The 27585-nt window shown below is 67.6% G+C and overlaps 1 protein-coding gene across 1 annotated transcript; it reads left to right on the forward strand.

The window, feature by feature from the left end:
- Window positions 1-427: 427 nt before the first annotated feature.
- Window positions 428-18223, forward strand: EBF4 (EBF family member 4; the record flags this gene model as incomplete). Its single annotated transcript, XM_080343561.1, has 17 exons — window positions 428-685; window positions 1510-1625; window positions 5646-5802; window positions 5988-6051; window positions 6113-6168; window positions 6646-6719; window positions 7355-7423; window positions 11411-11492; window positions 13337-13454; window positions 14670-14803; window positions 14876-15002; window positions 15312-15400; window positions 15966-16031; window positions 16456-16633; window positions 16725-16904; window positions 17631-17825; window positions 18153-18223. The coding sequence occupies 17 exons, from the start codon at window positions 428-430 to the stop codon at window positions 18221-18223; spliced, it is 2034 nt and encodes a 677-aa protein (XP_080199687.1).
- Between the last annotated feature and the right edge of the window lie 9362 nt (window positions 18224-27585).

Raw genomic sequence — 27585 nt, forward strand, 5'->3', positions numbered from 1 at the left:
CCCCAGGGTCTGCCTGGGGTCTCTGCAGAGTGTCCCGGGGGATGCATTGAGGTCGCTCTGGAACACGTTTGGGGTCCCTTCGGTGTGTCTCTGGGGACACAGTGGGGTGTCCCCGGGCCAGCCTGGTGTCTCTGGGGCCGCAGCGGGGTGTCCCCGCCGTACCGGGGCTGGCCGGGCTCTCCCCGGGAGGCTCCGCCGTCCCCCCAGGTAGCGCAGGGACTCCCCGCTCCGTCCCTCCCCGGCGGCCCCGGGGGCGCCCGCTGCCGCCGCCCCCTCCCCGGTGCGGCCGGTGCGGCGGTGGCCGCGGAGCCCCTCCGCCGGCGCGGGGAGGGACCGCTCCTCCCCGGAATGATGTCAGCCTGCCCGGCCGCGGCCCCCGCCTCCCCCGGCGGCTCCGGCCCTGCCTCCCCGGGGAGGCGGCGGCGGCATGGCCCGGGCCGGCGGGGCGGCGGGGCCGCGGCGCCCGGTGCTGCTGCTCATGGTGCTGGTGGCCGCGGCGGGGCGGCGGGGCCGGGGCGCGGGGCGGCGGCGGGGAGGCGGCCCCCCCGGCCCCTCCGGTGCCCCCGGGCCCCCGGCGCCCCCCGAGCCCCCCTCTCGGCCGCTCCTGCTGCTGCTGCCGCTGCTGCCGCCGCCGCCGCTGCCGCCGCCCCCCCGCGCCGCGCCCGCCGCCGCCGCCGCCCGCCCGGTAACGAGCCGCTGCCGCCCGCGCCCGCCCCATCCCGGGCCGCGTCTGCCCCTCCCGCGCCCCTCTCCGTTCTCCTCCCCCCTCCATCCCTCCACTCCTCCTCTCAGCCTCCCTCCATCCCTCCCTCCACCCCTCCTCTGCCTCTCTCCATCCCTCCCTCCGCTCCTCGCAGCCTCCCTCCATCCCTCCCTCCGCTCCCCTGAGCCTTCCTCATCCCTCCCTCCACTCCTCCTCTGCTTTCACCATCCCTCCCTCCATCCCTCCCTCCGCTCCCCTGAGCCTTCTTCATCCCTCCCTTCACTCCTCCTCTGCCTCTTTCCATCCCTCCCTCCATCCCTCCCTCCGCTCCCCTGAGCCTTCTTCATCCCTCCCTCCACTCCTCCTCTGCCTCTTTCCACCCCTCCCTCCGGTCCCCTGAGCCTTCCTCATCCCTCCCTCCACTTCTCCCCTGCCTCCCTCCATCCCTCCCTCCGCTCCTCTAAGCCTCCCTCCATCCCTCCCTCCACTCCTCCCCTGTCTTCCCCATCCCTCCTCCAGCCCCCCCCGCCCCTTCCCCTCCCGGTCCCCGCACTTGGCTGCTGGTCGCCTCCGTCTCCAACTTCTCCGGCCCTGCCTCCGCCTGCCTCCGCCTCCCGCCTCCCCCCGAGCCTCCCCGAGCCTCCCCCCGCTCCCTCCCGCTCACCCGCCGCAGATGCCGCTTCCCCGGCGGTCGGGACCGCGGCGGCCCCCGGCACCTGCCCGGCTCTGAGCTGCGCTGCCGGGCCAGGGGCAGGAAAGTTGAGGGCGGGGGACAACGCTGAGCCCCTGCCATGTTCTCCGTGCAGGAGCCGCTGCCCCGGGGGGGCCTGCCCATGAAGGAAGAGCCGCTGACCGCCGGGCTGCCCTCCGTCCGCTGGCTGCAGGGCACCGGCATCCTGGACGCCAGCACGGCAGCGCAGAGGTAAGGGGCTCCGTGGGCATCCCGGGCACTGTGAGCATCCTGAGCACTGTGGGCATCTGAGGCTCCACGGGCAACCTGGGTGCTGTGTGCATCCCAGGCATCCTGGGTACCACGAGCATCCCAGGTCCCACAGGCATCCTGGGTGCAGTGCTCATCCCGGGCACTGCGGGCATCCTGGGCACCGTGAGCATCCCAGACTCCGTGAGCATCCTGGGTACCACGAGCATCCCAGGTCCCACAGGCTCCACGGGCATCCGAGCACTGTGGGAATCCCAGATGCCATGGGCGTCCCAGGTACCTTGCACGCCCTGGGCACCCCGGGCACCCCACACCCGCAGCACCCCGGGACCCCTGGGCACCCCAGGTGCCTCCTGCCCACCAGGTGCTTCAGACACCCCGGGTGACCCTAGTCCCCTGGCTTCCCGGGGTCTCTGGGTGACCCTGTGAACCTCGGGCACCCCGGCGACCCCACAGACCGCAGCACCCCGGGTACCCTGAGCCCCTGGCACCCCATGCGTGCCAGGCCTGTTGTCCTGTGTTGGGAGGGTGGGTGGGTGCTGGCAGGGGAGCAGGAGCTGCTGCTGGGGCTGCGAGGGGCTTGTGTCATGTTATGCCATACCATGCCATATCATACCGTGCCATGCCATGCCATACCATGCCATGCCATGCCATGCCATGCCATACTGTGCTGTGCATCCACTGGGGACAGGAGCTGCACCCTGAGCCCCAGCTCAGGGCAAGGGCAGGGTCGGCAGCAGTGCCATCCCTGTCACCCGGGCAGGGCTGGTGGCATCGGCTGGGGTGAGTGATGCCACAGCCACTCGGGCAGCCTGTGCTGCTGCCTCAGTGCAGCCCGATGGCCACCCGTGTCCCTGCTGTCCCCATCCCCTGCCTTCCCTCTGTGTACCCTGTCCTCATACGCTGCCCTCCCCCAGGAGCTCCATGTGCCCTGTCCCCATCCCCTGCCCTCTCTCCATGTTCCATGTCCCCATACCCTGCCCTCCCTGGGGGGCTCCATGTCCCCTGTCCCCTGCTCTCTCTCCACCCTGGATCCAGAGAGGTCCCGGCTGCAGCTGGGGTACTTCGCTGTCCCCAGATGTCCCCTCTGTGTGCACTGTGGGGTTCAGGAGTGCAGGAGCTGTGCTTGAACCGTGCTGTGTCCAGGGCTGACAGGTGATGCCTGGGGTGACCCGCGTCCTCTGCCTGGCTGGGCACAGCAGGTTTGGGGCTTTGGGGGGGTGTCCCCTCTGCACGGGGCCCCAGCAGAGCAGGACACCCCTGGCACCAACCTGCTCCATGGCTGAGATCACCTGCTTGTGTGCACAGTTCCCAAGCTCAGGGTCCCCAGCTGCGGTGTCAGTGCCGCCACCGGCTCCCTGATGGGGACCGTGACTGCGCCAGAGGCTGCGCCCCACGGCTGGACCCCTGGGGGTCCCTGAGGCCTCCCCAAAGCTGCCGTGTTGGCAAATACTGCAGGGTGCTTGAAAGCTGCAGCGATTCCCTGGCAAGGCAGCAAAGCCACCCAGCCCTGTCCCAGCACAGCCACCGCAGGGGGACAGTCACTGCTGGTGGGGGAACAGCCACTGCCGGTGTGGGGACAGTCACTGCTGGTGGAGGAACAGCCACTGCCGGTGTGGGGACAGTCACTGCTGGTGGGGGGACAGTCACTGCCAGGAGGTGACAACCATCAGGGAGGGGACAGTCAGTGCCACAGCCCAGCCTGGACCACTGGGCCCCCCGGCTGCAGGGGGCTGGGGGGGCAGTGCCGGGAGGCTGCAGTGCCCGAGCCGGGGTGCAGGGGGTGCTGACCTTGCCATTGCGCACCCCAAAACTTCCCCACGCCCTGGAGCGGGGCTGTGAGAAAGGGATGAAATCCAGCCCCCTCCTGCCCGTCCCTGTCCCCAGCGGCGCGGGGGACACGCCGGGTGGGACAGCTGGGTGGTGCTGCCCGGTGACAGGGACATGTGCCCATGGGGTCCCACACACTCGGTGTGTGAGGATGGGGCTTGCAGACCCCTACCCCCGCCACCCCCCAAGCTGAGTGTGGGGCACCCTGCGCTGCCCCCCAGGCCCCCTCCTCTCCATGTCCCACCGTGGGATCCCACAGCTGAGCTGTGCCACCTGTGCCACCTGTGCCACATGCGTGGATGTACTCATGAGGTGCTTGTCACCCCCAGCCTGTCCCCACCCTGCATCCCGCACCCTCTGGGACCCCGAGCTGGCAGGAGGCTCCTACCACCCCCCTGCAAACACCAGCACCCGCAGGGATCCCCCTGCTCCCCTGGGACCCCACAGCCACGCAGGGTCCCCACAGCCACCGCAGGGTCCCTGGGTGATGCCAGCGGCCCCCGGGCCGGGGTCGCAGGGCAAGGCAGAGGCACTGGGGGTGACTCCCCCTCACCCCGTTTGCAGAGCCATGGCTGCGGGATGGGGGGGCCAGGCAAGCTGCTGCTTTCCTGTAAGAGCCGCTGGCCAGCCCCGCTGCTAGGAAATGCGCTGATTGCCCTTAATAATTAATGGCAGCGGCTGGGAGCGCAGGGCTCGCAGCGCTGGCGCGGGGACGCAGCCATTACCCCGGCTGGCGGCTCCATCGCCCCCCCGGCACTTTAGGGCCAAACCTTGGGGGGGGTGGAGGGAAGTGGAGGGAAATGGGGGATGGGGGTGCTGGCTCACTGCCCCGTGTCACCATCCCATCAGCTGGGAGCCCCGGGGATGCTGCCGGGGACAGCGGGGTCCTGTGGCGCTGGGGTCCCCATCCCCTGGGGAGCTGGGTGCACTGGGATGGGGGCTGGGGGGTGCTGGGGGGTCAGCGCCCCCAAATGCCACAGGGTGGCTCTGAGAACAAACCCACCAGCGCGGGCCAGACCCCCGGCTGGGGACAAGGGACATGCGGACGTGTGCCCGGCGTTTGCCCGCTGGGGACGTTTGGGCTCCCTGGCAATCAGCTTAGCGAGAGTTTCCCTGGTCAGGAGCCGCGTCCCTGGCGCTGCCGGGCCGGGCCTTGGCCCTGGCTGCTGCCCACAGCTGCGCCGGGGCGGTGCCGGGGTGATTAACACCCAGGGAGCCCCGTTAAAGGGTGATGAGGGTGGCAGCTCCTGGGGCTGCTGGGAGGGCTGAGCCCCCTTTGCTCCTCTTGTCTGGGGGAGACACGGGTGGCTCTGGCTGGGGTGGGGCCCTGAGAGGTGTCCCCATGGAGCTGGGGTGCAGGGGTGGGTGCTGGGCAGTCCCAGGAGGAGCAGGATGGGGGTTTTGGCTGTGCGGGAGCTAAGCGGCCCCTGGCTGGAGCAGCTGTAAGTGGGGGGTCCTGTGGGGCTGGAGGGGGAAGGGCTTGTGGATCCCCACCCTGCCCCCCACCCATGTGCCGTGTCCCCTGCAGGGGTCCGGATGTCGGGGGTCCTGCTCCTCCCCAGGGGCTCCTGTCCTCGATGGCCCTCCCGGGGGGCTGTGGGCAGGGGGCTGGGTGTCACACCCCCCACCTGTTCCCAGGCCACCCACTGGGTGACAGTCGTGTCCCTCCGTGTCTGGGGGTGGTGGCAGCGGGTCCTTCCAGTGGGCACCCCTTGGGGACAGGGACCAGCCAGGTTGGGGACAAGGTGACCAGGATGAGGACTGGCCGGTGCTGAAGCCATTGTCCCTGTGGACGGCTCTGCCACCCTCCCCCGTGCTGTCACTGTCCTGTCAGCTGCTGTGTCCCTACAGGGACAGCAGTGGTGGCCCTTGGAGCAGCTGGAGCCACAAGCAAACTGGTGTGGGTGGGGGGTGCATGGGGGTGGGCTCGGGTGCGGGGGGTCAGAGTTGTCCCCTCCTGTCCCCAGTGCCTGCACCCAGAGCTGCTCAAGAGCTGCTGGGTGTCCCACCCTGTGTCACCCCCATCCTGGTCCACAGCACCCCAGGGGCTCAGGGACCATTGTCCCGCACCGCGGGGGCTCCAGCAGCTCCCACCGAGCCTGTCCCAGAGCTGAGGGGTCCTGGGCAGGGGCGCGGGGGTCCCGGCAGCCCCCTCACCCCGTCCTGCCGCAGCGGGGTGGGCCTGGCCCGCGCCCACTTTGAGAAGCAGCCGCCGTCCAACCTGCGCAAATCCAACTTCTTCCACTTCGTCCTGGCCATGTACGACCGGCAGGGCCAGCCCGTGGAGATCGAGCGCACCTCCTTCATCGACTTCGTGGAGAAGGAGCGGGTGAGACCCCGGGGCCGGCGGGGATGGGGGTGACGGGGATGGGGACGCTGCCCGGCTTGTGGGGGTCAGGGGAGCCGGTGCTGCCGAGGCTGAGACCTCACCCCAACTCATTGCGCGTGTGGGAGCTGCCGGAACGGCTCCGCAGCACCCAGAGGGACCCCCCCCACCCAACCGTCCTCCCCCAGGAGCAGAACGGCGAGAAAACCAACAACGGGATCCACTACCGGCTGCAGCTGCTGTACAGCAACGGTGGGTGCCGGGCGGGGGGGCCGGGGGCGCGGGCGGCCCTGACCCCCCCGTGTCACCGCAGGGCTCCGCACCGAGCAGGACCTCTACGTGCGCCTCATCGACTCCATGTCCAAGCAGGTACCAGCAGGGGCTGGCAGCTCCTGGCCCCCCAAGAACCCTCCAGAACCCCCCAGCACCCCTGCACCCCACAGCCCCCCCAGCAACTCCAGCACCCCTGCACCCCACAGCCCCCCAGCACCCCCAGCATCCCTGTCCCCTCCCAGCACCTCTGTACTCCACAGCCCCCACAGCCCTCCCAGCACCCCCAGCATCCCTGTTCCCCCCCCAGCATCCCCGTTCCCCCCCCCAGTCTCCCCAGCATCCCTGTCCCCTGGCACCCCCAGGCACCCAGATGTGAGTGTGGGGGGGGCAAGGGGGAACACGTCTGTGCAGGGGCAGAGCAGCACATCTGTACACATCTGGGTGTGCAGGCACACAGCTGCCCAGCCGGGGTCCCCCGGGGAGGGTCCGCGCGCTGGGGACAGGCCGTGGCGGGGGATGCGCGGGGTGCCCGGAGACGGTGCACCCCCCTCCCCGCTGTTTTTTACCCCCCAGGCCATCATCTACGAGGGGCAGGACAAGAACCCCGAGATGTGCCGGGTGCTCCTCACCCACGAGATCATGTGCAGGTAGGCGGGGGCACGGGGGTCCCGGGCTGTGGGACAGCGAGCGCAGCCCCCCCGCCTGGCACGGGGTCCCCAGTGCCCCATTAGCCCCGCTCTTGTTTACCTCCCTGGCGCTCGGTGTTTGTGCAAATTAGCGCTCCGTGCCAGCGCCGCTAATTGATCTCCAGGAGCCGCGTTAACGAAGCCGGGGCTGGGGCCCCCCCTCCCCGCTGTGCCCCCCGGGGCTGGCACTGCCATGTTTGCCGGCACTGCCGTGTCCCTCTGGGTGACACTGTCCCCAAGGGAAGGTGTACGGATGGGACACCCCTGTTCAGAGCCCCCCCTTGGCTCACTGAGCGTTTCCAGGCCTGGGGGGCACTGAGAGCCCCAAACTGGAGCCCAACCCCATAGCACCGGTGGGTAAGGGGTTACCCCAGTGGTGTCCTCTCTGCCACAGCCCCCCCTGTTCTGGTGTCACCCATCTGAGGTCCTTGTCCTGGGGTCCCCCACTCAGCCCCCCATGCCTTTGTGGGCCCCCCCGCTCAACCGCGCAGGGCTGGGTGATGGTGGGGGGCAGGGGGTGGGAATGGGGGGCTCTCCCCGGGGTGGGGTGAGGGGCTGCCCCCCGCCGCTCCCCTCACAGCCGCTCCTGTCCCCAGCCGCTGCTGTGACAAGAAGAGCTGCGGGAACCGCAACGAGACCCCGTCCGACCCCGTCATCATCGACAGGTACGGGGCCCGGGACACGGGAGGGGGCGGGGGGGACTCCGGGGGCCGGCCTGGGGAGTCCCCTGGGCTGGGGAGCAGGTGCGAGCGCTGCCTCGTTAGCACTAACGAGCAGGGGAGCGGTGTGGGGGGCCGGGAGGGCGTGCGGTGCCCCGGTCCGGCTGCGGGGACAACCAGGGGACAGCCAGGCTGCTGTCACCGAGCGCTTCTGATGTGCATCCAACAATTAAATAACACAGGTGACATCTGGGCGCCCTGGCGGTGGCAGCCCTGTGCTCGGCCCTGTGCTGTGGGGACAGCCCGCGGCCACCCCGTGCCACACCGTGTCCCCAGGTGTGTGGCTGTGGCACAGGCCCCACATGTCCCACGGTGCGGGGTGTCCCTGTCCCCGTGCGGGGTGGGACCCGGGGCCAGCACTGTGCGGACAGAAAGCCTGGGCAGGGGAGGTGCTCGCTGGTGGGGACAGGGACACCACGTCCTCCTGGCACTGCAGCGAGTGTCTGTCTGTCCGTCTACAGCCGTGTCCTTCTGCCCTGCCTGAACTGCATGGACCATCCTCCCTCCATCCACCCATCCTTCCTTCTGTCCATCCTTGTCCTTCTCCATCCCTCCATCCACCCATCCTTCTGTCTGTCCATCCTTGTCCTTCTCCATCCCTCCATCCACCCATCCTTCTGTCTGTCCATCCTTGTCCTTCTCCATCCCTCCATCCACCCATCCTTCTGTCTGTCCATCCTTGTCCTTCTCCATCCCTCCATCCACCCATCCTTCTGTCTGTCCATCCTTGTCCTTCTCCATCCCTCCATCCACCCATCCTTCTCTCCATCCCTCCTTCTATCCACCTATCCATCTGTCTGTCCATCCTCATCCTTCTCCACCTTCTCCCTCCATCCATCTCTGTTCTTCTCCATCCTTCCTTCCCTCCGTCCATCCCTCCATCTGTCTATCCGTCCACCCACCCCTTCCCCCATCCTTTGCTTCCTCCCTTCTCCTCTCTCTCCCTCCTCCACCCCTCCCACCAGCCCTCCAGCAATCCTGCCCCCATTGCACAGCACCCCGAGACCCCACACCTCTGTCCATCTGTCCGTCTGCCCCTCCACCCAGCATGTCCTGTCCCCATCCCTCTGTCCCTGTGCAGGACCCCTCATGTGTCTCGTCACCCCTGGTGACACCAAGCGCAGCCCGGGCGCTCTGGGGGTGCTGGGGGCTTTAGGGGCCCCGTCTCCCCCTGCAGGACTCGGTCACTCGGCTCCGGGCCGGGAGGCGTGGGGGGCAGGATGGGGCTGGCCAGCGCTGTGCCCCCTCCTTGCCTCCCCCTCCCTGCATGGGGGCCCTGGGGGTCCCTCTGGGCAGCGCCGTGTCCCCAGGGTGCTGGAGGGTCCCTGGGGACAGGGCAGACCCTGCTCACCCCCTCTCAGCCCCTGTTCCCCCCAGGGTGACACCATCCCCGCTGTGACAGGTCCCCACCCCCTGTCCCTCCCACCCCACCAGCGCCCACCAGCTGTGTGTCCCCCCCCACACCAGATGTGCCCTGGCCAGATGTGGGGGTCACAGCCCCGGAACTCTGGCCCAGCCAATACAAACCTCCCGCTAACAACGTCCCTGTCTCCCCCTGTCCCCTCAGCCACCTCGTCCCGGGGGTGTCCTGGGCGCTGCACCCACGCTGGTGCTTTTGGAGTGTGCAGGGGGTCCCGGGTGGCCTGTGACCCCCCGGCCCTGGCGTAGGGGCTGTTTTCCACACACATACCCCCCAGGGCCAGTGTCCCCAAGGCCACCCCAGCCCCTTCTCCCCACAGACCCCTCGGGGCTGCACTCCAAGGAGGTGACATCCCGGGATTGGTGACATCCCCATCCCTGTCCGGGGGGCTTCCCCGTGTCCCCCGCTGTCCCCGGGGCCCCCGTGGGTCACCCGGGGCCAGGCGGGTCCCCGGCCCCGCCGCCCGCTCCCCCGGCCCCCCCGGCCCCGCTCCCCAGCCCGACGCCCAGCCCCACTGGTTTAGAGAGCCCGATAAGTGCCCTATCAACATGTTAATCAAATTACTTAGGAGCTAAAATTGACGCTTTTCATTAATTATACAAGATTATTCTAATTGCAAATTCAAATTTATGCGCTCGGAACAGAAGGTGTTCGGCAGCAGCGCCGGGAATTTGCATATTAAATGGGCAGCGCTGCCATTAGCGATGCTAATGCATGCGCAGCGCCGGTATTTTTAACTCGCGGGCCCATATGCGCCGCTGCCGCTCGGGGGGGACGCGGCCGACCTGGGGTTCGGGATGGGCCCCCCCGGCAGTGGGGGTCTGGGGGGGTCCCCCCAACCCCACGCTGCCCCTGTCAATCTCCTGGCGGGGGGGTGGGGGGCGTTCCGGCCGTTTTCCGGCTCCTTCCTTCCCCTGATTACCACCCGCCGGGTGACGGGGACGGGGGACACGGGGGGGTCCCCTCTTCCTGCTCTCGCCCGAGGAAAGTGTCTCCCGTGGGCAGCGTCACCGCTGGGAGGGCCCTCACCATGTGCCCTGGTGCTGCTGTGGTCTGGGGGTCCCCTCCCTGCACAGGGTCCCACAAGGTGCTCAGAGCTGGCCCAGTATCCCTTGGCTGTGGCCACCGTGTCCCACAGAATAGGGCGGGGGGGCTGCGCCCATCCCTGTGCCCGAGGGGTCCCGGGGTGCCCACAGCCCTGTTGCACTGTGCTCCCCACTGTCCCCTCCCGCTCCCAGCAGCTGGCGGAGTCCTGGGGACGTTCCTGCTGGGTGCCCGTGTCCCCTCCCGGCCCCCCTGTCCCCCTGCAGCCCTCGGGGAAGGGTCAGGGAGTTGGGGGACAGAGCTGGGGACTGGGGTGGGCACAGGGGGGCTGGACTGAGGTGGTGGGGTCAGGCGCTGGTTCAGGGGCTCAGACAAGACACCAGGCCCAGCTGCTGAGACGGGATGGGGACAGGATGGGACAGTGGGATGGGGACAGGGTGGGACGCTGGAACGGGGATAGGGCTGCACAGTAGGATGGGGATAGGGCAGTGCAGTGGGATAGAGACAGGGTGGCACAGTGCGACAGGTCAGGGTGGCACACTGCTATAGGACAGAATGTCACACTGGTATAGGACAGGGTGGCACAGTGGGATGGGACAGGGTGTCACACTGGTATAGGACAGGGTGGCACAGCGCGATGGAGGCACCAGCCCCATGCGGTGCCCGTGCGGGCCGGATAGAGCCGGGCACACAGGTGAGGGGACCGGGACATGGGCCACCCTGTGCCGGGCCAGAGGAGGGAGGTGGCACGGACGGACATGGTGGCCTGGCATGGCACAGTGACCACGTATGGCGCAGTGCCCCGGTGTGGCACACTGCTCTGGCACGGCACGGTGACCTGGCACGCGCGGTGGACGCGGGTGGCACAGTGCCCTGGCGCGGCGGGGTGACCTGGCACAGCTTGGGGACTTGGTGCGGTGACATGGCATGGCAAAGCGAGCTGGCACAGAGCGACGGGCGGGCACAGTGCACAGCGAATACGTGTGAGCCGTGTTTGCATGGGGTGAGTGTCCCCATGTCCCCATGTGTGGCCACACAGGGTGCCCATGCACTGGGGGGTGTCCCCTGGCTGAGGACAGCGAGCGTCACCTCGGTGCCCAAAAGTGCTGGGGGTGGGGGTCCTGGTGTGCACCCACGTGTGTGCAGGGACACCCCACCTAGGGACATTCTGGGGTGGGGGGGTCCTGGGGACACATCTGGCATGTCTCCAGGCATGGGGCTGTGTCCCCAGGTGTGGGTCCATGTCCCCAGGTGTGGGTCTGTGCACCCACACATGTGTCACAGGAGGGGGGATACAGGGGACACCGTGCGCTCTGGTGCCTGATGTGACATTCGTGGTGCCACCTCCAGCTGGGGACACCAAGGCAGTGGGGACACTCAGCCCTGCTGTGCTCCCAGGGACGGGGTGGGGGTCTCTGGGACCCCCTTGATTTGCTGGTACAACCGCTGTTTATTTTATCCCACCCCAGGTTTTTCCTCAAGTTTTTCCTCAAGTGCAACCAGAACTGCCTGAAGAACGCGGGGAACCCCCGGGACATGCGGCGCTTCCAGGTGGGCACAGGGACCCCGGCGCCGAGTCCCCGAAAGGGTCGAGGGACGTTAGGGAATCCATTCCTTAATTCCCCCTTTGCAAACCCTCCTTTCCACGCAGTAATTGCTCTTGCCCGCTTTGCAAACACTAACTTGCAAACTCTAATTTCCCTTGTTCCCTTTGCACATCCTAATTTGCAGACCTCTAGTTGCTCTTGAACCCCTCTGCAGACCCCGATCCACCTTGTCCCCTCTGCAGACCCCGATTTCCAAACCCTGATTCCTCTTGCCCCACTTTGCAAACGCTAACTTGCAAGCTCTAATTTCCCTTGGTCCGTTTGCAAACCCTGAGTTCTCTCGAGCCCTCCTGCAAACCCCAGTTCACTTTGCCCCTCTGCAAACTCAGATTTCCAAACCCTAATTGCTCTTGAACCCCTTTGCAAACCAAATCTCCCCCATCCCTTTGCAAACCCTGATTTCCAAATGCCAGTTCCCCTTGAACCAACTTGCAGACCCCAATTCCCCTTGACCCTCTGCAAACCCCAATTTCTAAACCCTAATTCATCCCAAACCCCTTTGCAAACCCTGACTTGCAAACTCTGACTGACACCCCCTGCAGACCCCCATTTCCCTCAGCCCCCCCGCAGACCCCAACTCCCCCCGTCCCTTTGCAAACCCAGATCTCCGAACCTTAATTCCTCTTGAATCCCTTTGCAAACCTCGGTTCCCCTCACCTCTCTTTGCAAATCCCAGTTCCCATCGCCCCATTTGCAAACCCAATTCCCTCATCCCCTTGTAAACTCAGATTTCCAAACCCTAATGCCCCTTGAACCCCTTGCAAACCCTAATTTGCAAGCCCTCATTTCCCTCGACCCCTTTGCACACCCCAGCTCCCCTCACCCCCCTGCAAACCCACATTTCCAAACCCTAATTTCCCTCGACCCCCCTGCAGACCCTGATCCCCTCCACACTGCAAACACCAATTTGCAAACCCTAATTGGCTTTGAACCCCTTGACAACCCCCAATTTCCCTCACCCCAGCTGCAAACCCTGATTTCCAAACGCTAATTCCTCTTGAACCCTTTAGCAAACCCTAATTTGCAAACCCCAATTTCCCTCTGATCCCTTTGCAAACCCCAGTTTCCCGCACCCCCTCTGCAAACCCTGATGTCCAAACCCTAATTCGCCCCGAACCCCTTTGCAAACCTGAACGTGCAAACTCTAATCCAAACTCCGATTCCCCTCGACCCCTTTGCGAACGCCAGCTCCCTTCACCCATTTTGCAAACCCCAATTTCCAAACCCCGATTCCCCCCACCCCCCCAGCAAACCCAGGTTCCCAAACCCCGGTTGCCTTTGGACCCCCCTGCAGACCCCGGTTGCGATGGCCCCTCTGCAAACCCTAATCTGCAAACCCTAATTGCTCCGGCGCCCCCAGCTCCCCCAGCCCTGCTCTCCCCACAGCAGCTGCAGTTGGGGAGCGGAGCAGAGGGGGGGTCCGGCCCGTCCCCCACCCAGCACGGGCGCCTTCATTAGGGCCTCTCGTAAAGATATGATAATTGTGACATTTTTACATGATTAACGACCTATCCAATTTGCATAGCGCCGAGCAGCTCCGGGAGAGCAGCCAAGTCCACGCCGGAGGGGGAGCGGGGTGCAGGGGCACCGGGGACGGGCTGGGGTGTCCCCTGGGGCGCGGGGTCCCCCGGCCGGCACCGCGGACACCCCTCGGCACGTCCACACACACACACATATACAGGCGTGCACGGCCATGCGGGTGTGGGTTTGCACATACGTGTTCGCACGGAGGGGTCGGGGACACGGGGGTGACACTGGGGTGACACGGTGGCCCTGGCTGTCCTGCAGGTGGTGGTGTCGACAACGGTGAACGTGGACGGGCACGTCCTGGCCGTGTCCGACAACATGTTCGTGCACAACAACTCCAAGCACGGCCGGCGGGCACGGCGCCTCGACCCCTCCGAAGGTGAGTCCCGGGGGACCCCCACGTGTGTGCCGCGTCCCGACACGTGTGTGCCGCGTCCCGATGCTTGTGCCGTGTCCTGACACGTGTGTGCCGCGTCCCAACACTTGTGCCATGTCCCAAATCGTGTGCCACGTCCAACACGTTTGCTGTGCCCCAACACGTGTGTGCCACATGCTGATACACATGTGCCATGTCCCCACACGTGTGTGCCACGTCCTGACGTGTGTGCCATGTCACACGCGTGCATGGCCATGCGGGGGGACAGACGCGTCTGTGCTAGCGGGTGCTGCTCCCCCCGCAGTGTCCCCTGTGCCAGGGCAGCCCCAGTGACCACGTCCCCACACTGGGACCACAAGGGGGACGTGTGGGTGCCCAGCGCTCCCCCACAGCACTCGGAGGCCACGGCCGCCCCGCACCCCCTGCCAGGGACCTGGGGGCACCAGCCCATGTTTGTGTCCCACGCGTCTGTCCGTCCACCCAGCACACACACACGGCCTCTCCTCCCACCCGCTGGCCATTGCTGTCTGTCCCCGTGTCCCTCTGTCCTGCACCTGCAGGCTGTCCTGCCCTCTCTGTGTGTCCTTTTGTCCCTTTGTCTGTGCACCCGCCATGTCTGTGTCCCTCTGTCCAGCACATACATGCTCTGTCTGCCTGTCTGACCCATTTGCTCGCTCTGTCTGTCTGTCTGCCTGGCACATATACACAGCCTCTCCACCCACCTGCTGGGTACCTGCCTTTTCTATCTGTCCCTTTGTCTCTCTGTCGGTGCATCCACCATGTCCATGTCCCTCTGTCCAATGCACATGTGCTCTGTCTGCCTGTCTGGCCCGTTCGCTCTCTGTCCGTCTGTCTGTCCATCCTGAGGATGCTCTTTCCACCCCTATGCGCTGTCCCCCAGTCTGTCCCCTGCACACTCTCCCCCACTGTCCCCATCCCCTCCCCACTGTCCCCATCCCCTCCCCACTGTCCCCATCCCCTCCCCACTGTCCCCATCCCCTCCCCACTGTCCCCATCCATCCCCACAGGCTGACCCCCCACCCTCTGCTCCCCCTGGCGTCTGTCCATATCTGTGCATCCGTGTCCGTGTGTCTGTCCCCCCAGCCGCCGCCTGGTTCTCACTCTGCCTCTGCTCTCCCTCTCTCCCCCAGCCTCGCGCCCCCCACCCCCCGCGCCCCCCCACTCACTGCTGCCCTGTCTCTCCCCCCCCGCCCGAAGCAGCCACCCCCTGCATCAAAGCCATCAGCCCCAGCGAGGGCTGGACCACCGGAGGTGCCACCGTCATCGTCATCGGGGACAACTTCTTCGACGGGCTGCAGGTGGTCTTCGGCACCGTGCTGGTGTGGAGCGAGGTAGGGGGCGTGGGGCGGTGGGGGGGCCGGCGTGACCCCCAGCCGTGGGCTGAGCCCCGTCGTGCCCCGCAGCTCATCACGCCGCACGCCATCCGCGTGCAGACCCCCCCGCGGCACATCCCCGGCGTGGTGGAGGTGACGCTGTCCTACAAGTCCAAGCAGTTCTGCAAGGGCGCCCCGGGACGCTTCGTGTACACCGGTGAGGCACACGGACCCCTGGGAATGGGGCGTGGACCCCTCGGAAAGGGGCCCAGACCCCTGGGAAAGGGACACCATCCCGTCCCCTTGGGACCCCTCCGGTGGGGCTGCCAGGCTGGGGGATGGGAGGGAACGGGGCGCTGGGGCTGTTGATGCAGGTGGGGACAGTGGGACAGCTGGCGTGTCCCTGTGGTGGATGGGGTGTCCCCCCTTGCTGTGCCCTGGCTTGGCCCTGCACCCCGCGGCCCGTGCCTCAGTTTCCCCACGGGTTCGGGGCAGGGTCCCCCGCTGACCCCCCGTCCCTCGGCAGCGCTGAACGAGCCCACCATCGACTACGGGTTCCAGCGGCTGCAGAAGGTGATTCCCCGGCACCCCGGGGACCCCGAGCGCCTGCCCAAGGTAGGGACCACCCCTGGGTTTGGTGGGGGGGCTGTGCCCAGGGACACCCACAGGTGCGGGTAGGGACTCACTGTCACCCATGGGTGCTGGCACCACCTCGCCCAGAGCCAGGGCTGTTCCCTGGCAGTGCCAGGGGACCAAGGGACAGGGAGGGGGACACAGACCCTTGGTGCCCCCCCGGTGCTGGGTGCAGCCCAGGGGCTGGCCTGGCTCCCCACCCCCTGCTGTGTGCGGGGTCCCTGCTACACCCCTGGCAGGACATGGGGACACAGGGGGGGTCATGGAGGATGCAGGGGGGCAAAAGGGGGGAAATGGGTAAACACAGGGAGGGGTATGGGGGAATACAGGAGGGACACAGGGGCACACGTGGGACACAGGACGTGGGTGGTGGGCAGTGCTGGGCCGGGGCTCTGGGCTTCTCATGGCAGATCAAGGAGGTGCTGGCTTGGGGACGTGTCACTGGCGTGGGGACACGGTGGTGGCAGAGCGCGGTGCCTGCATGTCCCCAGGGTGCGGATGGGGCCGGGGTGTCCGTGTCCCCTGAGCCCGTCCCCTCCCTGCCCAGGAGGTGCTGCTGAAGCGGGCGGCTGATCTGGTGGAGGCTCTGTACGGGCTGCCCCACGGCAACCAGGTACCGCGGCCCCCTGGGGCATCGCACCCCCAGCCGGGCCCCCCTGCACCCCCGCCCCGGTCCCCTCCATACCCCCTGCACCCCCTGCACCCGCCGCGCTGCAGCCGCCCCGCGCTCCGGCCCCACATCTGCTTCCCATCAGGATTCCTCGGGCGCTGAGTCAGCAGCGGGCCCCCCCGCGCCCCCCCCGCGGGGACAGGGGAGCAGCCGAGCCCGGCTGTGGGTGGCGCCTCCGCAGCCGCCTTTGTTCCCACGGCACCAGCTGGGGGGTCGCGGCCCCTCGCCCCATCTCTGCCCGCACGGCCCACGCTGCACCCCGGGGCCATCGGGGCTGCGGGTGCCCTGGGAGGCGACACGAGCTGGGGTCTCAGCCCCCACGGCTGCGTGTCCCGCGGGTGACAGCGCCCCCGTGTCCCCGCGGCAGGACGCGCTGCTGAAGCGCGCGGCGGACGTGGCCGAGGCGCTGTACAGCGTCCCGCGCGGCCCCGCGCAGCTCTCCGCGCTGGCCGGCGCCCACGGGCCCCCCGGCGTCATGGGGGTCGGCTCCTTCGGCACCCAGCTCCCCGGCACCATGGGCGACTCGCCGCAGGGACCCGAGCAAGGTGGGCCGGGGGCTCGGCCGGTGGAGGGGGGTCCCTGCCCCCCGTGTTCCCCCGTGTCCCTCCGTGCCACCGCGGCCCCTCTCGCCCGCAGGGTACGCCCGGGGCACGGGCAGCGTCTCGCCGCGGGGCTACGGGCCCAGCCCCACGCCGCAGCCGGGCGGGTACAGCGGCAGCGCCGGCATCACCGGCTACGGCGGCAGCATGGCCGGGCTGGGGGTGCCCGGCTCCCCCAGCTTCCTCAACGGCTCCACCGCCAACTCCCCCTACGCCAGTGAGTCGCGGCCCCACGGCGTCCCGAGAGCCATTGACCAGCCCCAGGGTGTCCCCAGAACCACAGACCAACCCCTGGGTGTCCCCAGAGCCATGGACCAGCCCTGGGTGTCCCCAAAGCCACAGACCAGCCCCTGGGTGTTCTGAGAGCCATTGACCAGCCCCAGGGTGTCCCCAGAACTACAGACTAGCCCCTGAGTGTCCCGAGAGCCATTGACCAGCCCCAGGGTGTCCCCAAAGCCACAGACCAGCCCCTGAGTGTCCCGAGAGCCATTGACCAGCCCCTGGGTGTCCCCAAAGCCACAGACCAGCCCCTGAGTGTCCCGAGAGCCATTGACCAGCCCCTGGGTGTCCCCAAAGCCACAGACCAGCCCTGGTGTGTCCCGAGAGTCATTGACCAGCCCCTGGGTGTCCCCAAAGCACTGGACCAGCCCTGGGTGTCCCCAGAGCCACAGACCAGCCCTGGTGTGTCCCCAAAACCATGCACTGGCCCAGGGTGTTCCCAAGTCCATGTACCAGCCCGGGGACATCCCTGAAAACTGTGCATCAGCCCCAGTGTGTCCCCAAAGCCACGCACCAACCCCGAGGTGTCCTCAAAGCTGGCGGTGTTGGGGGAGCGGGGACAGTGACCCCAGCCCTGGCCCTCGCAGAGCGGGTCCCCGCGGGGTCCCCGGGCTGCGCTGCCGTCCCCAGCCGCGTCCCCAGCCCCTCGGGGTCTCTCCCGCAGTCGTGCCCGCCAGCCCCCCGCTGGGCGCCTCCTCCATCACCCTCCCCGCGGGCGCCGCCGCCACCCCCAGCGGGGGCTTCTCCTTCTCCCCCGTCAACATGATCTCGGCCGTGAAGCAGAAAAGCGCCTTTGCCCCCGTGGTGCGGCCACAGCCGTCCCCGCCACCCGCCTGCGCCAGCGCCAGCAGCCTCACAGGTGAGCCGGGGTCACCCCGCACTGCACCTCTGTCCTGTACCCCTGCACCCCGGCCTGTACTCCAGCGTGTACCCCAACCCACACCCCAAATTGCACCCCCAAACCCCACTCAGCTTGCTTCCCTGTCCTGTACTCCTGCCCCTACACCCCAACATGCAACCCCAGCCTGCACCCCAACCTCCCCCTGCCTGCCTGACTCCAAGCCTCCCCCCTGCACCCCAGGCATGGTTGGGGCTGCACCGCAGGGACAGGTGTACCGTGTGCCCCCACAACCACCGGTCCACCCACCCCGGCTCACCCCCTTTCTCTGCCCCCTCGTCCCCCCAGACCCGCCATTCGAGGACTCGGACAAGTTCCACGCGCCGGCGCGGCCGCTGCAGGGACTGGCCTATTCCTAAGCACAGTAGGTCCTGGGGTGCCCCGGCCCCCCCATCCCGCTGGAACGGGGCAGCCCCCTCGCCCCAGTGTCCCACCCCTCACCGTCTCTTGCAGCCGTGCCCGGCCACCTCGAGCCACCCGGGTGAGCTGGGACAGGGACAGAGCCGCGACATGGATGGAGACTGAGTGTGGCCCCCCTACCCACTCCCAGGGGTTCCTGCTGGGGTGGGGGCACGTGGGGCTGCAGGACCCCCTGCCCAGCACCATCGAGCTCGGCCCCTCCTAGGACAGGGGCTGACCCCGCAGCGGGGTGTCCCCGGGGTGGGGGGGTGACCCTGGCCAGGGCCAGCACTGGCGTGGCTTGGCGCAGCCCCCCCGGGCAAGAGAGGGGCCTTGGGGGGACCTGGGAGTGACCCAAAGCTCAGGGTTTGGCCTCAGAAAGACACCGAGACACCCACGGGGTGACAGCGGCAGGAGCCACGGGCAGGGTGGGATGGGGGGACGTTCCAGGGCAGGACGGATGCTCGAGGTGTGATACAGGGGTGCTGGGGGCAGGACGGATGCTCGGGGGCGGGATGGATGCTCCGGTGGGACCCAGCTCCCCCCACACTTCCCGGCTCTCTCCCCGCCCTGGCCAGCATTCTCTCCCTAGATGTGCAGCTCCACATCTGGAGCCGCCCACCCGCAGCTGCCGGATCTGTGCTGCACCCCGTGCCCCCGCGCGGGATCGGGGCCCCGGTGGGGCCCGGGGGGAGATCCCACACCCACTGCCCCACCCCCAGCGTGGGGGCAGCACAGTCCCAGCCCCGTTAACCACCGGGCCTGGCTGCCCAGGACACAACCACAGCGCTGTCCTCATTGCCATCACTACTGCTAATATTGTTATTACTTTCAGCAGCAGGGGGTGCGGGCAGGCGGGCAGGAGCCCCCGGCACTGCCCGTTCCGGGGGGTCCACAGCCCCCAGCCCCGAGGGAACGGCCGGGAACTTTGTAAATAAAGAAAAGGGAAAAATATCCCAAACCACTCTCCCCCCTGCACCCCCCCGTGGGGTGCCTGTGTCCCCTGCCACGTCTCGTGCCATGACCATGGTGACGCCACTGTGCCCTGGTCGGTGTCAACGCGTGTCCCCTCTGTTGCCCCTCGCTTGGTGCTGGGTCCTGGCCCGCTGTCCCCAGGCTGAGGTGACCGCGGGTGTCCCGGGCTGGGGGTGGGTCCCCCCTGACCTGGGGATGGGGTCCCAGTCGCCCCACGGCGGTGGCACAGGCCAGTGGTCCCGGGGTCCCTCGCAGCAGTGGGGGTTTCTGACATGGAAATAAAAGGCCTTGCAGAAGGGCACTGGCTCCGGGGGTCTGTGAGTGGGGAGGGGCAGCATGTGGGGACACCCCTGGGGATGGTGACACCAGCCCCGCAGCAATGGGGGGGTATGGGGGTCCCGGGTACAGCCCTGGGGAGAGGGGATGGGTCATGGATCCTCCCTGGGCCCCCTTTCATCCCACCCCTTTGCACAGGGGTGTCCGTCTGGGGGTCTGGGACAAGGAGAGGACCCCCACGTGGGGACTCCAGGGACACCCCCACTGTGCCCCGCCGGTGTCCCCCACGGCACACGGTCCTGCGGGCGCCAGCTCCTGCCCCCCGCAGCAGCGCAGCCACGATGTTTAGATTTAGAGGATAATGTGCTGGAGATAATTGCCTTAATCAAGAAAGGTTAATGAGGCTGCTGTGCACACCGCGGCGGCAGCGTTCGGCAAGCAGCCGCAGCACCGGCTCTGTGCCGAACCGGCAGCACATGGGTGCCTCAGGGGGGTGGCACCGAGCGTGGCACACCCTGGGCAATTGGTGTCTGGGGTCACCTCGTGCCCATGACCCCCCTGGGGACGTGCCACATTCCCAGGGGACATGGGGTGCCACCAGCCTGGCCTTGGCAGCCCCGGGGTGCTGCCCTGGAGCCCCCCGCCCGCACAGGGTCCCCACCCCACAGCCAAGGTGTCCCCCCGGGGTGGCTGTGACCTGCTGGGGGCCGCTGCTGTCCCCAGAGGGAGCGGGGGCTGCAGGCACAGCCACCCCCGCACCTGGCACAGCTGGTGCCGGAATTGGCACTTCACGGCAAGCGAGCGCTCGATGGCTCTTCAGGCTGCGCCGAGGGAGCTGCGGCACAGGGCGAGAGCTGGGGGGGACGTGTGCGTCCCCCACGGCACCGGGGATCTCCCACTGGCCCCAGGAGCCACCACGAACGAGGGGCTGGGGCACCCCATTGCTGTGGGTCTGCAGTCTAAGGGGACAGTCCCCAAATCTGCATTCACACAGTGCCCTGCACGCTTACATGCTGCAGCAGGGCTCTGCACGCTCGCCACGCTGCTTGCACGGTGCCCTGCATGCTTTGCACACACAGCACGCTCACGTTTGTGCCCAACACACGTCCCACGCACACCCTGCACCAGCACCTCGCACGTGCCTGCTGCTGTTTGCACCAGCGCCCTGCACGCGCACCCCGCTTGCACAAGCACACGGGCTCACACCGGCGCCCTGCGTTCACGCCATGCCTGCGCACTGTGCTCACACCAGTGCTCCATGCACACCCGCTCCCACGGGTGTCGCTTGCACCATTGCACGAGCAGCGTGCTTGCAGTGGGCCCTGCACATGCATCCTGCTCGCACAAGCGCCGCGCTCACGTCGGGGCCCACGTTGCCGTGGGGGTGTGTGCCGTGGGACCCGCCGCTGCGGGGACGAGCCGCAGCTGAACATCCCACGGGGACACGATGCTGTCCCTGTCCCCCGGCAAAGCAGCCCCGGGACAGGCCTCGGCTGCACCGCACCACAAGAGGGCTGTCACGGCCCGTGGATGGGGCTGCACCCGCGCCCCGCACCCCAACCCGCACCCCAACCCGCACCTCGGGGACCCTGAGCCGAGGGGTTCACCGGCTCCCGTGGGGTGCGGGGGTCTCCGGGCTGGGGGCAGCGCAGAGAGAGGAACGTGCCCAGCACAGGCTGGGAGCACCCACCCCACAGACACCCTGTGTGCTCTCCCACCCCGGAGCCCCCTGCTCCCTGCGACACTGCACTGCCTGCGACACCGCGCTGCCTGCGACACCCCACTGCCTGCGACACCCCACTGCCTGCGACACCCCGCTCTCTGCGACACCCCACTGCCTGCGACACCCCACTGCCTGCGACACCCTGGTCTCCGTGACACTCTGATCCCTGCGACACCCCACTGCCTGCGACACCCCAATCCCCGCGACACCCTGCGACACCCCACTCCCTGAGCACCCCACTGGAGGGCTCCAGCACCTGGCAGCCTCCACAGCGCCGTATTTAAGCACTGCTGACATTTCCAGCTTTCGGGACGTGTCAGGAGCTCTCAGCCGCTCCTTGCGGCTCATTAACAGCCAGACGAGCTGCAGCAGTAATTGCTTTAATTTATTTGCTTACGGCTGGGGCAGAGGGGAGACGCATGTGGCACCCGCTGCCGTTATGGGGACCATATGGAAACCATTTATCATCATTTGCTGCACCGGGGCAGGCAGGGGAAGGAAAGACTTTTATTAATTCGCTTGTAACGTTGAACTTTTGCAATCAGGCCCTTGCAGCGAGCGGCACGGCCGGCAGCCCGGCCTGTGGGGCACAGAGCGGCCACTGGCCGGGGGAGACTGCGGGGTGCCCGGGGGGGCTGGGGTGAGTGCGAGTGCTGCAGGATGCAGCCCATGTACCAGCCCTGCACAGACCCCGTGCGCCATCCCCAGCCCTGCACAGACCCCATGCACCGTCCCCAGCCCTGCACAGACCCCGTGCACCATCCCCAGGCCTTGCACAGCTCCGTGCACCGTCCTCAGGCCTCGCACAGACCCCGTGCACCATCCCCAGCCCTGCACAGACCCCGTGCACCATCCTCAGGCCTCGCACAGACCCCGTGCACCATCCCCAGCCCCGCACAGCTCCGTGCACCATCCCCAGCCCTCGCATAGACCCCGTGCACCGTCCCCAGGCCTCGCACAGCTCCATGCACTGTCCCCAGACCTCGCACAGGCCGCGTGCACCATCCCCAGCCCTGCACAGACCCCGTGCACCGTCCCCAGCCCTGCACAGACCCCGTGCACCGTCCCCAGCCCTCACACAGACCCCGTGCACCGTCCCCAGCCCTGCACAGACTCCGTGCACCATCCCCAGCCCTCACACAGACCCCGTGCACCGTCCCCAGCCCTGCACAGACTCCGTGCACCATCCCCAGGCCTTGCACAGCTCCGTGCACCGTCCCCAGCCCTCGCACAGACCCCGTGCACCATCCCCAGCCCTCACACAGACCCCGTGCACCGTCCCCAGCCCTGCACAGACCCCATGCGCTGTCCCACGCCCTCGCACAGACCCCATGCACCGTCCCCAGCCCTGCACAGCTCCGTGCACCATCCCCAGCCCTGCACAGCTCCATGCACCATCCCCAGACCTTGCACAGCTCCGTGCACGGTCCCCAGCCCTGCACAGCTCCGTGCACCGTCCCCAGCCCTTGCACAGCTCCGTGCACGGTCCACAGCCCTGCACAGCTCCGTGCACCACCCATGCCCCATCCCACCCCAGCCCTCGCACAGTTCCATGCACCGTCCCCAGCCCTGCACAGCTCCGTGCACCACCCATGCCCCATTCCACCCCAGCCCTCGCATGGCCCCAAGCCTGACAGTGCTCAAGAACTATTTGGCCAACGCCCTCAGACACATGGTGAGAATTTTGGGGTTGTCCTGTGCAGGGCCAGGAGACAGACTCGGTGATCTTGTGGGTCCCTTCTAGCTCAGGACGCTCTGGGATTCTATGATTCTTTGATTCTACGATCCGTGCGGGCTCTGCTTGGACCCGGGAACCCGCAATGGGAGGGAGCCTAAAAGGGAGCCTAGGGGCGCAGGGGTAGGAGCAGGGGACATCCTTTAGGACCAGAGGAAATGGCTGGTGGACATGGACGCACACACCCTATGGACTGCCCACACCCGTGGGACATGGCGGGGACAGCGGGGCACAAGCAGCCAGCACACAGAGACACCAGGAAACGCACCCATCATGCCATCATTCCAGCTTTATTGGTGGAGCCAGGCTGTGGTGGTATGGTGACATGGCGGTGGTGGTGGCCGTGGCTCTCAGCACCGGCTCGGCAGACGCCCGGTGCTGGGTGGGCTCAGCGGCGGCGGCGCCGTGACCCCCGGCGGCGGCGGCTCCTCCTGTACCGCCGGCCGCGGCTGCGCCGGTAGCGGCGGCGAGAGCGGCTCCGGTAGCGGCGGCGGCGCCGCCGGCTCCGGCTGCGGCTCCGGCTGCGGCTCCTGCTTTGCCGGTACCGGCACATGGTGGTGTGGCCGCTGCCCTGTCCCACCAGATGATGAGGCTCCGCACCCCCCAATCTGCTTTTATAGGGGTGCTGGGACAGGGCCCTTTGTGACACGGGCGCCTACCTCATCAGTGACGTCACAATGTCCCCACGGTGCCGCCCGGCCGTGCCCGGGCTCCATGGCCACCATCTGTGCAGCTTTTCCTTCCCTTCTAAATCGTGTTTATCTGGCCCTGCAGGCTTCCTCCCGTGGAACGTCCCCACGGCCGCGGTGCTGCGCGGTGCGGCCGCCGTGGCTCCAGCCCAGCCGGCCCTCGGCCCACGCAGCCGCTCACTCACTCCCGGCCCAGGCAGCACTGTGGGGACATTATGACGTCACTGATGAGGTAGGCGCCCACGTCACAAAGGGCCCCCCCCAGCACCCCTATAAAAGCTGGGGGGGGACACAGAGCCGCATCCTCTGGCGGGACAGAGCGGCGGCCACACCACCATGGCCCGGGCCTGGCGAAGAAGGAGCCGCAGGCAGAGCCGGCGCCGCCGCCGCGGCCCGAGCCAACACCGGAGCCTCTCCCGCCACCGCTCTGGGGGCAGCCGGCGCCGGCGGCACAGGAGGAGCCGCCGCCGGCAGGGACGCGGCACCGCTCAGCCCGCCTTCGCACCGGGCTTCTGCGGAAACACCGGCCCCGACAGCCCCGGCCGCCGCGGCCGCCGCCGTGCTGCTGCGGCACCGCAGCCCTGGCTCCAATAAAGCTGCAACGATGGCACAAGGGTGTGCGGGTCCTGCTGTCGTGTCCCACGGGTGGGTGTCTGTGTCAGCTGGGTGTGTGTCCCACGGGTGGCAGGTCCAGGACCAGCACACGTCCCCATGGATGGAGACGCCCCGGCCTGGCTGCTCCTCTGCTGGCCCTGAGCCCCAGATCCATGTCCCAGCCCATCTCCACATCCCAGCCCATCCCCATGTCCCCAGCCCATCCCCATGTCCCCAGCTCATCCCCATGTCCCCAGCCCATCTCCTTGTCACAAACACATCTCCGTATCCCAGCCCATCCCCATGTCCCCAGCCCATCTCCTTGTCACAAACACGTCTCCGTATCCCAGCCCATCCCCATGTCCCCAGCCCATCTCCTTGTCACAAACACATCTCCGTATCCCAGCCCATCCCCATGTCCCCAGCCCATCTCCTTGTCACAAACACATCTCCGTATCCCAGCCCATCCCCATGTCCCCAGCTCATCTCCTTGTCACAAACACATCTCCGTATCCCAGCCCATCCCCATGTCCCCAGCCCATCTCCTTGTCACAAACACATCTCCGTATCCCAGCCCATCCCCATGTCCCCAGCCCATCTCCTTGTCACAAACACATCTCCGTATCCCAGCCCATCCCCATGTCCCCAGCTCATCTCCTTGTCACAAACACATCTCCGTATCCCAGCCCATCCCCATGTCCCCAGCCCATCTCCTTGTCACAAACACATCTCCGTATCCCAGCCCATCCCCATGTCCCCAGCTCATCTCCATGTCCCCAGCCCATCTCCTTGTCACAGATACATCCCCATGTCCCCAGCCCATCCCCATGTTCCCAGCCCATCTCCATGTCCCCGCCCAGGGACAGGCATCAGCTTTTGTTCACTTTGGGTCACTTTTGCTCACTTTAAGCGTGGCCATTTGAGGACCCAGGGGGTATTCGAGAGCTCCCCGCTGCAGGTCCCCAGCTGAGCAGCGTCATTGTCCCCATGTCCTAGGACATCAGCGCTGTCCCCATGTCCCAGGCATGCTGCCTCCACCCACACAAGCCCTGGAGCTCTGTCTGGCCATGGCACCTCCACAGGGTTCCCAAAGCACTGCTGGCCGCCCCCCGCCCTGCCCCTGCGGTCAGAGGGACCCCAGAGGGGTCAGCTCCTCCTGTTCGCTATGGGGCCGGGTGTCTGTTTTGGGTGGGGGATGCTGCTGGGCACATGAGGGGCTGGGACAGAGCTGGGGACAGAGCTGGGGACAAAGCTGTCCCTGCGGTGGGGGCCGTGACGCTGGGCAAGGGGACAGTCACCGCCGGCAGGGGGGCAGGAGGGACATGGAGCTGCTTGTCACAGTGGTGCCACATCCCCCACCCCAACAATGACACTGCGCTGGTGGGGACAGGGGCTTCTTATTGAGCAGCAGGAGCGGGGGCCATCGTCATCCTCCGACAGGCTCTTGGAAGAGGAAGGTGAGGGGCAGGAGCAGGAGCAGGTAGAGGAAGAAGAGGGTGGCCTGGCAGGGGCAGCAGGCCAGCGCCACACAGGCCATCACCTCCAGGAGCCACTGGCTGTCACCGCCCAGCTGCATCGTCCCTGTGCAGGGACACAAGGCCCCGGGGCATCACTCACGCTGCGGCCGGGGAGCCCTGCAGGGGTGTCCCCAGAGGGTGTCTGGCACCTGCGCCCCCCCAGCCCCTGCTCGGGCTGATACACACACAGCTCTGCTCCGGCTGGGGTCCCGGCACTGATCCTGTGACTGGTAGTGACCCCCAGCCCGGCACGGCCAGGTCCCGGCTGGGACAGCAGGGAGGGCGATGTCACAACTGGGGGTTCTGGGGTGCCGCTGTCCCTGGGGAGGGGACAGCCTTGGAGCCACCCTCCCTGGGGCCAGGGGGCCACGGCAGGACTGGGGCTGGGGACAGGGACATGCTCTAGAGACATGGAGACAGACTGGGATGTGGAGATGATGGGATGGGACATGGAGATGGGCTGGGACATGGATCTGGGGCTCAGGACCAGCAGAGGAGCAGCAGGGCCAGGGCGTCTCCGTCCCTGGGGACGTGTGCTGGTCCTGGACCTGCCACCCGTGAGACACACACCCTGCAGACACAGACACCCACCCATGGGACACGACACCAGGGGACATGCAGCTGGCACACGGGGACACCAGAACACGCGTGCATCATGCCACCATTCCAGCTTCACTGGTGGAGCCGGGGCCGCGGTGTGGCGGCAGCAGCAGTGGCTGGGCTGCGGTTCTGCAGAGCAGCGCGGGCAGAGGGCTGTGGCGCGGGGTGCGGGGCAGCGGTGGCCGGGGACAGCCCTGAGCAACCAGGGACAGCCCTGAGCAACCAGGGACAGCCCTGCAAAGCCCCTCAGAGTCTCATCCCTCCCCAGAACACAGTGACAGGGCCACGCTGGCTCGGGGACCCCTCGCCCAGCCCTGGGACCCCTCACCTGGCCTGTGCACCAAGCGCTAAGCCCCCTGCCCAGCCACTGCAGGGGATGTGGCGGTGCCGGGCGGTTTGGGCACAAGCCCTGCGGCCAGCCCAGCGGCTGCCAAAGCGTTTGCCTTGGCTGCCAGCCCCAACCTCAGCTGCAGCCCGCGGTCCCCGCGGTCCCCACGCCGGGGCAGCCAGCCAGGCAGGCAGCAGCACCGGCACCAGGTGCGGGGCACAGCATCCCCGGGGACAGGGACCCAGTGTGGGGACAGGGCTCAGCCATTGCACCCCAGGGAGAACCCCCCATTTTGGGACACCCCGACACTGGGGGTTCCTGGGGGATCTCCACACCTCTGCGGAGCAGCAGGCTTTCCCGGGAGCATTAGCTCCAACACGGAGTCGCTGGGTTTGGCCCCTGCTGCTGCTCCGCTCCAGCTGCAGGGTGCCGGGGGGACCGTGGGGGTCACCCAGTGACACCCTAGCTGGGACAGGCTCCGGCGCCTTTAAGGCATCTCCCGCAGCGGGACCTGGCAGCCGCTGGCGGTGCGGCCGCGGCCGGCTTGACTCGGAGCCAAGCTGCATGGGGAAATTCATAACATCCCCGAAGTGCTGAGCGGGCTGAATCGGCACGCCGGAGCCTGCCGGGCTCTGCGCCACGGCCCTGTGGAGCTGGGAGCTGGGAGCGGGGCCAGCCCCGCCGGCCTCTCCTGCCCCGGAGCCGGGAGCTGTGCCCAGCGCCCCGGCTAGGACGGTGCGGAGAGGTGCCAGGTCCTCAGGAAACCTCGAAAGTCCCGTCACATGGGGGCTGAGTCAGGCCAGCGAGGGCGGCCTCCCCGCCTGGACCCTTTCCAGAGCCCTGGGCAGGATGTGGGAGATGCCTCAGGTCCCACGAAACCCTTCC

Source organism: Nesoenas mayeri (assembly GCF_963082525.1).
Source record: "Nesoenas mayeri genome assembly, chromosome: 4".
Lineage (NCBI taxonomy): Eukaryota > Metazoa > Chordata > Aves > Columbiformes > Columbidae > Nesoenas > Nesoenas mayeri.